At 36.3% G+C, this 12,068-nt stretch overlaps 1 protein-coding gene across 1 annotated transcript in view; it reads right to left on the bottom strand.

Annotated features, from left to right (window-relative positions):
* LOC120782302 (limbic system-associated membrane protein) overlaps positions 1-12,068 on the bottom strand; it is a 59,184-nt gene that overhangs the window by 24,871 nt on the left and 22,245 nt on the right. The window contains exons 2-3 of the mRNA XM_040114512.1: positions 10,375-10,575; positions 8,911-9,032 (exon numbers count right to left, since the gene is read on the bottom strand). Of these exons, the coding sequence (XP_039970446.1) occupies positions 8,911-9,032; positions 10,375-10,575 (323 nt within the window). The remainder of the gene's footprint in view (positions 1-8,910; positions 9,033-10,374; positions 10,576-12,068) is intronic.

Raw genomic sequence — 12,068 nt, 5'->3', positions numbered from 1 at the left:
AACATTTCATATACTTGTAACTTGGCAGGACCAAAGCCTTAAGGTGCAAAACGTCAAACAGAAAATTGGAATACAACAACCTCATATGTACATTTTTTTTTGAATAACGAAAATAATTACTGCTTATAATTTATATGTATATGAGAATTTGAGTAATTTATAGACCAATTTCACATATTTTTGGCACTAAACTATCGTATATCCAACATTATACGTGGAGATAATTTTGACGTAAGTTTCAAGATATTATATTAGGTATACAAGTATATGAGATACTATCGGTAAGATTTTATCTATATTTTTCCAAAATCGCATGCAATTTAAAGTCCACGGACTAATAAAATGCTACAAAGGTTTCATCAAGGTTCCTTACATACAATCACCAATCATATGGGGTAAAGTCAGCCAGATGTTAGATGATCCTGATATTAGATATATGTATGCTGGCTAGATCAAGTTTTCGCCCAATTTTATCCAACTTAGGCCCAAAAATGCACTGTTATAAGTAAAACAAACTCTCTCAATTGCATGAAGATAAATAACATATTGGCCGAGATATGCGGTTCGAAAATCTTTATTGTAGGCATATGGGAGCTAAGGGAAAAAATTGAACCGATTTAACCCATTTTTGGCACATATACATACTATTATCCGGAAATAATTATCCTGCATTTCAATTATACTATATATCTCATACATCTCCTGTCCAGGAGTATGTGATTTCAGCAAAAAGTGGGTGGTGCCACGTCCATCGTTCAAATTTGACTTAAACACGACGAGTTGGAGATCGCTGCTATAAGAGATACTGGACAACGCAGCTTCTATGTTCATCAAACTCATCATTTCTGAAAACGAAAAAATTAAGCGACGACGAAAAGTGATACTAAGGTCATTTCAGCCAAGGCATACAAGTGTAAGAAAAGTTGAGTTAAGCGTTGGCATGCTCCTATCGGCTCAAGAGTCTATTTCGAAGGCGATAAAAAAGATTTGTTTGAAAATGCGTGAAAATGCAGCATTGGTCAAATTTGACCCCGTAGATAGCATATAGCCGCCGATGGTGAGGATGACTGGAATAACATATCCTTATAAATGAAAAGAAAACCGGCATATGACTGAATATATTATCTTGTATTTGGCAATACATTAGGGCTGAGTGTAACACTTCGACAAAGACGGTGAAAAATTAATAAGAAATTGGAATATGAAACATTATTAGTTGGGGAAAAAAGAAACTGGAAAAAATTAAAGAGAAAGGAAGGTTGAAAAGGATCATTTATTTTCTTGCGCAGCATTCGATATAAAATTAGTTTATCACTAAAAAATCACCCTTTATATGTATACTAAATTATATTATACATATATAGCCACCTGAGGAAGGGCGAACACTAAATCCTGTTGAAAGCGCCAGAGAACTGACAATGCACATTCTCGCACACGCTTCCAGCTGCTGAAATGCTAAACTCAGCAAGACTGTCAACCAGTTCACCTTGCCTTTCACCACACACCTGCCAAGCCACGCCACACTACTACACATGTACATTGATAGACATTAGGGGTATATTATATGCAAGTGGACGTGCATGGCGAGGCTCTCGAGCAAGTCTTGAGATGGACGACAGCTTATCGCTGCGTTGACGTGGAATGAATGCAAATAAATCGAAAGGAACTACCGTTGGCGGAAAAGTAAAAATAGCATAGCCTCAAACAACATGTGGCATGCCACAAATGCTGCAGAGACTTAGTGGTGTTGGTGGAGTATAACGCCCCTTACTGGTTGCATGTTTGTTGAAAACTGCTGCTTCGCTATTGATTGAATGTGTGTGTGTGTGGAAGTATTTGCATAAAGAAATACATATGTGTGTGAGTTTGTGTTTGAGCAAAGCATATTGCAACGCCACGCTGCTGCACTTCATCACCTATCCTCTGTGAAGGCGAAATATAGACGAAAAATTAGAAAATCAGTAATCCACAACAGCTGTCGCTGGCAAGTGCTCCACTACACACACAACCAAATGTTCAAATGTGTGTATGTGTGAGTGTGTACGTTCTTTCATTGTTTCCTGCTCCTTGGACTCACATTAATTACAATTTGGCAGCTGCTTTATTTATTGTTGTTGCACAAACTGCTGCTGCCACTGTTAGAGAGCTGTTGCCAGTATTTTTCACTTATTTCTCACCTCCTCCACAACGCCCTCCTGCACAGCTATTTGTCTTGAGTTTTCGGTCTAGTTGTTTGTCGCTTACTAACCTCAGCTCAGGTGAGTGCAACGTTTTGTCCGGCCACATTGCCGAGCATACATCATTTGCCACAGCCACAAGTCAGCTGGTGCTATGACTGTGTTCTCGTGCGTGTTTTTGTGTGATTGTTGTTGCAATATTTGCCTCGACTTCTTTGCTGTCGTTTTGCGAACGTGGCAAAGTGTATGACATATTGACTTCATTGACATTTCTGAACCAGTTTATGCCTGACAGTGATTTAGTGTACTAAGTGCGGCATTATATCGTTGTATTGGTAAACAATATGCTTGTGTGTTAGCCGGTACTTTGCGCTCTTTGTGGTTCTGTAGCGATCTACATACATACATGTCCACATAGTATGAGTTGGCAGGCACACAACTTCTATGTGAGTTTCACTTTGAGTCAGCTGTAATGGAGTTGGCATTTTTCTCTGATAGCTTGACAAAGCAAAACGATGAACTGTGCCAAATTGAAAAATTTCTTAGGCGCATGCAAAGGGCGAAAGCACAAGGTTGCATATGTGACTACACAGAATATTAAGTATAAACTCAGTTTTGCTGCTGGTTTCAAATAGCTCAAGCTTTATTATTGCGATTTTGGGGTATTACACTATTCAACAAATCTAAAGAAAGAATTTGGGACTTTAGTGCAAAATTGTCTGTGGGGTGTTTTGATTTCGAATTTGAATTCAAAAATGTTCAATCACGTACAGCTATTTTTGTCATTTTAGTAAATTTTTGTGGTTTGATCTCTACACCTCTTGACAACAACACAAATAATCCTACGTGTTTGGAAATTTTTATTGTCATTTTCGGGGACTCTTCTGCTAGTATAATAATATAAACCAAAACAATATTCTTTAGTAGCGATAAACAAAAAATATGTCTCGAGTTTACGTAATGTAACTTAACTTAATTTAGCTTTACTTAACTTAACCAAACTAAACTTAACTTTAATTAACTTATTTTCACTAACTTGACTTAACTTATTTTAACTTAGTTTAATTTAACTAGACTTAACTTAACTTATTTTAACTTAATTTAATTTAACTAGACTTAACTTAACTTAACTGAACTGAACTTAACTTAACTTAACTTAACTTAACTTAACTTAACTTAACTTAACTTAACTTAACTTAACTTAACTTAACTTAACTTAACTTAACTTAACTTAACTTAACTTAACTTAACTGAACTGAACTGAACTTAACTTAACTTAACTTAACTTAACTTAACTTAACTTAACTTAACTTAACTTAACTTAACTTAACTTAACTTAACTTCACTTAACTGAACTGCACTGAAATCAACTCTATTAAACTTAACTTAACTTAACTTAACTTAACTTCATTTAACTTAACTGTACTGAACTAAACTTAAATTAATTTAACATAATTTGACTTATTTGGACCTAACTTAAATTAACTTAACTCTTAGCTCCAAGTTAGAAAAAATCTTATTTCCAGCTTGTATTCACTAAATTAACAGAGCAACACTCACCACACTACGAGCATGACTACTTGACCTTGTTAATGAACTCGAGCTAAATAGACAATGCCACCGAAAGAAAGAAGTAAAGAAGATCAAAGGTCTTTGATCAAAACCTCCAACGGCAAAATCACATATACCCTATTCAGGGTACAATTAGCATCCAATAATACATACATCTCCCTTAAACATAGTGGTCATGTCCAATAATTTCCACAAACGAGTATTTTCCATTTCCGTTACATGATTGGTTTTCTCCAACAGCAATCGAATCTTTATTTCAAGAAGTGCAACAAATTTTATACATAAGTATATGAGTAGGAAGGATCATATATGTACACATGTGGCTTTTTTTGGAATGAAGTTTCGATTGAGCAACGTCAAAACAGCAAAACACAAAAGGCTAATATTGAAATGTACCCAGCCGACCTTTGCTCATTCAAAACGAGAACACAAAATTCTTTGAGTCAATACAATTTCAATGTCGTTGCACATTGCCCAGACGTATAATTCCTCAACTATGAACAGCTATGCACTGCTATTCATTGTCCATGGTCCAATTTCCAAGATTCGATTGCAATGCAATAGTTTTATCTACGTTTCATTTGAACGCAATGAATCGTTTGTGTTTTGTGTTGTCGTTTTCAGGTTTGATTTAATTGAAATTACACAGTGAAGTCTTGTGTGGTTTCTGGTAAAAGTGACTGACTTTCCGATTGTAGCACTTCTACAGAAATGTGATGCTTTCTTTACGCCTTTGTGTACTCATTTGCTCAGTGCTAATGAGTGTGCGGCAATATGAGAGCTTATGATTTGTCTAAAGGGAGTATTGTGTAGACTCCGTCACTTCTAGCGGAGTTGACATTGAAGTGTTAAAGGAAAGTTTACTTTTAGACTGCCGCGTGAAGTGTTTAAAGCACAGTCTTACCATAATTGCGGTAATTATGAAAATTTAAATAATATTATATTAAGAAATCTTGTGCAAGTGTAAGGTTGATACTCTTCGTCGATTTCAAACTTGCTTTTGACAGCATGAAATGAAGCTGTTTTTATGCCGCTATGTCTGAATTTGGTATCCGCTCAAAATTAATATGGCTTACACAACTACTGACGTTGAGCAATACCAAAAGCTCCGTCAGAATCGGGAACTAGCTCTTCAAGCCATTCGATACCAAGCGGGGTTTCAGATAAGGAGAATTCTATTGGTGTAGAAAATAATACGAGATGCAAAGGTAAATAGAGAATGTACAATCTTCTAAAAGAGTGTACAGCTGCTAACATCAGCCGTTGATATTGATTACATTGGCCTCAACAACCGCGCCGCTAGTTCTGCTTTCGCCAGACTGGATAATTAAGCAAAGCAAATGGGTCTGGCAGTGAACGAGGGCAAGACGAAATATGTCCAAACAATTGCCGCACTCGCCACTTGGCTCTCACGTCACTGTTGACAGTCATAACTTCGAAGTTGTAGATAATTTCGTCTATCTTGGAACCAGCAACAACAATGTCAGTCTCGAAATCCAACGCAGGATAACTCTTGCCAACAGGTGCTACTTCGGACTGAGTAGGCAATTGAGAAGTAAAATCTTTTCTCGACGAACAAAAACCAAACACTTAAGTCACTCATTATTCCCGTTCTGCTATATGGTGCAGAAGCATGGACAATGACATCATCTGATAAGTCGAGAGAAAGGTTCTGCGAAAGATTAATGGACCTTTGTGCATTGGCCACGGCGAATATTGCATTCGATGGAACGATGAGCCGTTCGAGATTTACGATGACATTGACGAAAAGATTAGGTGGGGAAGCAACTGGCTTCGCTTGGAATCTCCAATTGGCGCTCTCGTAAATCCCATCGAATAGCTCATCGAAGATTTTATTTTAATAAGTGAAATCTCAGTAGGGCTATGCTGGCTGTTATAGGATTAGTAGGCTTAACTAAAATGATTATAAGGAATGCAGTCAAGTTGACAATCCTATCCATTTCTGAATATCTGATAATCGATTTTGGTTGTTGAAAATGTATAAATCGAAGATTCATTTATTAAAAAATATTTTCTGAAATTTTAAAGTTTATCCGGGAAATTGTTTCGCGCTTTTCTTAAAATCCTGCTCTCAAAGTCGGTGAGAAAAAGTTCTCCCAAAAGGCTGAACAGATTTGCTCAATATTTACACACAACCTTCTAGATATACATATTTGTCAGGTAATGGTCGAAGTAATAGTTCGATTTTAAGGGCTTATATACAGTTAGAATTTTAAAAAAATCTATTAATTTTATTTTATTTTCTGCACTGTGAAGTGTAAACTTTTTGCCAAAAAGCGACTGTTTTCTTTGGGGAGTAACCTTTTTGTCAAAACTCAAAATTGTGACTAGCCCTTCGATCTACATATTATGATCTACGGGATCAAAGGAACTCAAACTTTTCAAAATGAAACACCCATTAATAAAATACTTTATAGTCAAATCCAGAGTAAGTAATTCATATTTTTTCAACTACACATACAACATGTTAGTTTCCAAGCAAGACCACTCTACTTGTATTATGCGATAATGCCTCAAGCAAGTTTCAGAGAAAGGATTGAGAGGAATCCTTAATCCAACACCCATTCTAATCAAAGCAGATTTCTCAAGCTAAACTTCAAACAGAATTACACGTGAACTGAAATTTAGTGCAATTTTAAAAATGCGCATTCAACACCATTTTACAGCGTAAGCCCCTTAAATCCCCAAAGCCCTTGCAGAAAGGACTTGCAAATACATTGTTGTAACAAAAGCGTTCATATGCAATTTACAAGCATTAATGCACAACCATGGAAAACCAAATCGCATAATTATAACGATCTCTCCAACACACTCACGCCCACACACACACGCACTCACGGTCAAAACGCACTCAACCCAAGCCAGCCCACATATGCAAACTTCAATTCAAGCACGCATAAAACCCATCAAGGATTTGCGGTTGTCTTTATTATTGTTTTGCGTGTCTCGGCTATAGTGAAGCTTAGGACCTCAGTGGCTTGGACCAAGCACACTCGAAGAGCAACACATGCATACTCATATAAATTTTACGTTATACATGTATGAGTGTCTGTATGTATGAGTGTGTGTATATAGTGAGATGCGGCAAGACCGAGGCGTTTATGTATGCCGACCACATTAATATATGCATAAGCCTGCAAACAGGGACATATAAAACACACATACACACACACACACAACCAGAAGTTTGCACTAATGCATGTAGCATAATATATAGGTGCTCATATCTGGCAGTTGTTGCTTCCAGGAACTGCAATCCCGATAGAAATTACAATATTATTTTGGGCGTGTGTGTCAGACACGCACACACATACCTACACACATATATATGTGGCTCAGTGTGTAGCACATGCCTGTGTGTTAGTAATTTCGTATGCCACAATATTGATGTCCTTGTTGTTGCCTCAAGTGCGATAGTTACTAGTAGTGTGCTTTGTTTTTGTATTTGATGTGAGTATATGTGTGTGTGTGTGTGTGACCGTTTAACTGGCAGTGCACTTGTGTGTTTGTGGTCATTCGACGTTTGCTTACACACGTAAAATGCTTAAGTGATTACGTTATTACATTGTCTTTTGGTTGTGAACTAAGTCAACAGTGTCCTACTTGAGTGTTCATAGCACAGCACATAAGCGCACACACACGTACGCACCTCTATATAAGTAAATGCCCAACAATATATGTTCTTTTGTGGCATTTAGAGCGCAGTAAATTCAATGAAATCATTGAGGTGCATTAGTTCGGGTTGAGTGCGCCATTTAGTAACCGTTATATTTGTTACCTCGTAGTTATTGATACCACTGTCCTTTTTATGGACTTATTTTCGATTTTTTTTTTAAATAAAAAGTAGCATATAATTTCCGTCTTTTCTGTTTTCTAAATTATAAAGATTAATAAGAAGCACTAAAAACTTGCTATGGGTATAGGGTATGCTCTATTTTATTTTAATACCTTGATTCAATTAGGGTATATTGAGTTTGCTACGGATTTTGTACCACTACGAAGAATCCTTTGGAGACCCGATAAAATTCATGTATTTATGATCAGCATGACGAGCTGAATCGATTTAGCTATCTCTCTGTATATGTGAGAACTAGTCACTCAGTTAGATACTGTTCTGAAGTCTTGCACACGTCTTTTTCTCCCCAAGAAGCTGTCATGTGTCGGACCACTAAAGCATATAGCCACACAAACTGACCTGTCAAAGCCAAGAAAGAAGTCTTTTGTATGTTTGAAAGGTATTAAATCCTCAGTGCAACCGCAATTCACATTTTTCTTGTTTTATGTGAATATGGAATAATTTGAAACAAAAAGTAAGAACGGATGTAACCGAACATTTTATACTCCTGTTGCTTAGAAAGATGTCTTCACAAAGAATATGTTCCCAGAATTTCTGTACTAGGCCTAACAGATTGACCGTTATATTCGATAAAAAATCAGTTTAAGGCACTGGGATCCACATATGTACATCTTTGGTGTTTGGTTAATTGAAAATTAATAGTTCGATTTCTACAATTTTCGATTTTAAGATGAAATATCTTGATTGCTCTATTTTGGAAAAGTTTTCACCTCACAACTTGATATTTGATTTGTATGCTGTATTTAATTTGCTGCCCAAACTCTTTTCATTTACGAGATATATACAAAAAAATGGAAGTTTCGTGGAAAAATCAGGCTTAGAGCCCCGTACTACCTCGCCGGTGTGAGTTTCGACTTTGTAGCAATCAGCACTTTTGTAGAGTGTTCAATTCTGCGGAATATGTGCCTAAGGTCAAAGCGATGCCATAAAATGCCTCTGAGCTATAGAAATTTAAAGATAAAGATGTCGTGTATTTTCAATGGGAAACTTTTACATGACTTGGTCCAGTCCTTAGTGTTAATATCAAGGGCTCAAATTCTCAGGCAATTTTTTTTAGGGTATTTCCAAGGAAATTTCAGAATGGGATTGAAAAAAATTAATAGTTCAAAAAAAAAATACCCTAATATATATAGATACATAGTGGATTCGGCAACTTAGAATTATATAGCACGATATTATAAAGCTTGATATAACTTCTTAGAGAATTTAAGCAATTTACATGCAAATATATAGTTATGTTATTTCAACTGGAAAAGATTTTGAGAACTAAAATATTTCACTTACCTTCTTTGTCCAATAAATTGATGGTACGGGATTTCCAGAGCCTTTGCACTCCAAAGTGATTGGGCCACCCTTGCGTGCTTGCAATTGGCCGGAGGTGGGTATAGCGCGTACGCTCGGTGGAACTAAAAAGGATAAATGAACCAAAATTATCTATGCTGTAAGACAAGATATTATTACATATATTAATTTAATTTAGCTAAAAGATTTTTGCAACCTCCACAACGTATTTTTTTTATGGTATAACAACCAAATTCGCTCATGGCAATATTTTTTGGTACCCATAACCACTTTGTGAAAATATAGTGCGTTCAATCTATAAATAAATTCACCATAGATATAAAATTTTACATCCGAGTTGGTAGCAGAGAGCTTTTCAGGAGCTTGTATCAAGTTTGGACTATAGGCATGGCACGGACCGTCGGGATCTACTCGACCGATTTTAACGAAATTCGGTAGTCAATACTTTTCTGACATTCCTACAAGTTCGAAAATAGGCAAAATCATTCAAAAACCACGCCTACCGCCCATAAAACACAACTTTAAATTCCATCTGATTCTTTGACTTACCATTGTACAAATCAAAAAATGGAACAATATAAAACTTTTCACAAAAAATAAGCCTTCACATGCCACCAGTTCTTATGGCAAACATTTCTGGAAAATATCGATACAATAATTTAGCGATTCAGAGTAAATCCTTTTCTGATAATAGGATGTCTTTACGTTAAAAATGGGTTGAACCGGAGCAATAACTACCTTAGCCCCCATATTGCTTATACGTTGATTATGGTATGTAAGGTACCTTAATGAAACTCACAGGGCATATATTTCTGTTAATAATAAATAGCAATCCAAAACTTTGATAAAATCTGTTCAATAGGCGTAGCATTCTATTCTATTTCGTGTCATTTTACTATCGAAAGGTCAACTTAATTTCAAAAAATTATTTAATTAACTTTAAAGAAACTCAACAACGAACATTTTGTCATTTCCAAATAAATTTTCTCATTAGTTAATTTTGGTAGAAATTAAATGCGCAAAAAAATTGTTTAATACTAGTATCTTCTTCGAAATAAATATTAGCTTGTAGCCTCCAATGGCAATATTCTTTGTTAAGGTCAAGCCGAACCACAAAAACGAATTGCTTTTCACTCGCTTGTTTATGTGTGCGATGGCATTAGAGATAGCACTACAGCAACAAGAAATTACTTGAGCACACTACAACAATGGGCAATTGTATGTTGTTGCGACAGATTGCTCACTACACAATTCTCGCATGCGATATAATGGCATTGTTGTTGCTAATATTGCCACAGGGCATAATGTTCACAACCACTACTTCTTTATGTGTGTATTATGTATGTATATGTATATATGTATATTTGTAAGTATGTATTTATGTATGTGTGTAAGTGTTAGTGTGTGGCGCATAAGTAAGTGGCCGGCCATTGTGCGCTGACTTACCCAATATTTCCACAGTGTGCACTTGATCACGATTTATTTTGTCACTGATTTGACATACATAATCCCCAGCATCTTGTGGCTCTAAATCTGATATCTCTAAATTATAACCGTCTATCAGTCTTATGCGCTCATCCCTTGTCACCATTATATTGGAGGCAGTGAGCACGTTGATGCCGCGTCGCCACAACAAAACGAAATTTCCTGTAATGATACGAAAAATAAGAGCAAAAACACACACGAAATTGAGTGAATAAGTAAAGACATTGTTATTAGATATATATATATATTAGGGTTGTACTTAAATGTATCCAGTTAATATTTTATTTTAAATAAAACTTATGTAGTAATACTTATATCAAAATACTTACAGCTTTGTACAAAATAATAATAATAAGCACCATGAATATATGTATAAATAAATAGTTTATTTGAATTAGGGTGGTACTTAAATTTAGTTGAGAATAATTGAAAATATTGCAAACAAAGCAATTACAGTACATTTTGAATTTCCAACATGAAATGTAAGACTAGGGCCCTGGTCCACAATCATTACAAATTTATACTTCAAAAATGTAATCTTCGCAAAGCTGACAGAGAAGTAAAGACTTGATAAACGTAAATTCAACTTTGAATTGCATACCTAATTAATATTAATGTTGGAAAAAGCGTGCTTTGTAAGAGGCGCAGAACTTTTATTTCACATAAGAGACAAACTAAAGGTCCACCGCGTCGACATTGTCGACCCGCCACTCAACCAAGACGAGGTAAAAACTGCTTTTAAGTCGGCAGTAAAGAGCTGGAAAGTCGCTTGTTCTAGCTGCAAAGCATTATTTCGTCGGATTAATACAGCCACAATGGTTGAAATGCGAATATACTCTGCCCTATTCGCTAATTATGACAGGATCAGCCTTCTAAATAGCACATCTAATGTTCCTTAAACAGTATTATGAGAAAAACTCAAGCCAATTGTAAATAAACTGATTGGACCTTATCAGTTTGGCTTTAGACATGGCCAATCCACCAAAGGCCACAATACGTCAAGTCCTGGAGAAAACCCTTGAAAAAAAGACAGATCCACTTTTTGTAGATTTTAGCCGCTTTCGCCTGCACTGATAGGAGCTGCCTATTTTAACCTTGTCTAAATTTGGTATCTCTGCGAACTCATACGGTTATTCAGAATGACGCTGAGCACCACCAACAACTCCATCAAAATCGGGGAAAGACCTCTCAGAGCCGTTCGATTCCATATGAGCTTTCAAACATCGCCCTACCCTCACGTGCATTTTTTTCAAAATAATGCTGAAAAAAGTGATAGGTACCGCTAACCTGATCCGCATTGACACTGTCTGCGCAGAGACATGGACGGTGACGACCCGAGACGAGAAAACACTTAGATCAATTGAGAGAACTGTACTTCGCCAGATATTTGAAGCCGAAGATGGAACCATGAACTGTATGAGAACTACAGCGACATGGATATAGATAAGTGCATAAAAATCCAACGAATGCAGGATAGATCATATTGTTCGCATGAAAAAAGATGATCCGTTGAAATGCCCGTACGACTCGAAACCCATAGTTGGTCAGTGGAAGCAAGGGCATCGTCAAATTCAATAGATGACCACTGGCGTGACCTCGCAAAGGCCATCTATCCTTGGCTAACTGGCTAACTTTCGTGTTCTCGGCCTAGACCG

The sequence above is a fragment of the Bactrocera tryoni genome, chromosome 1 (genome assembly GCF_016617805.1).
Source record: "Bactrocera tryoni isolate S06 chromosome 1, CSIRO_BtryS06_freeze2, whole genome shotgun sequence".
In the NCBI taxonomy this organism is placed as follows: domain Eukaryota; kingdom Metazoa; phylum Arthropoda; class Insecta; order Diptera; family Tephritidae; genus Bactrocera; species Bactrocera tryoni.
Note: the sequence above shows the minus strand (reverse complement) of the source record. Positions and strands in the feature narration are given on the sequence as shown.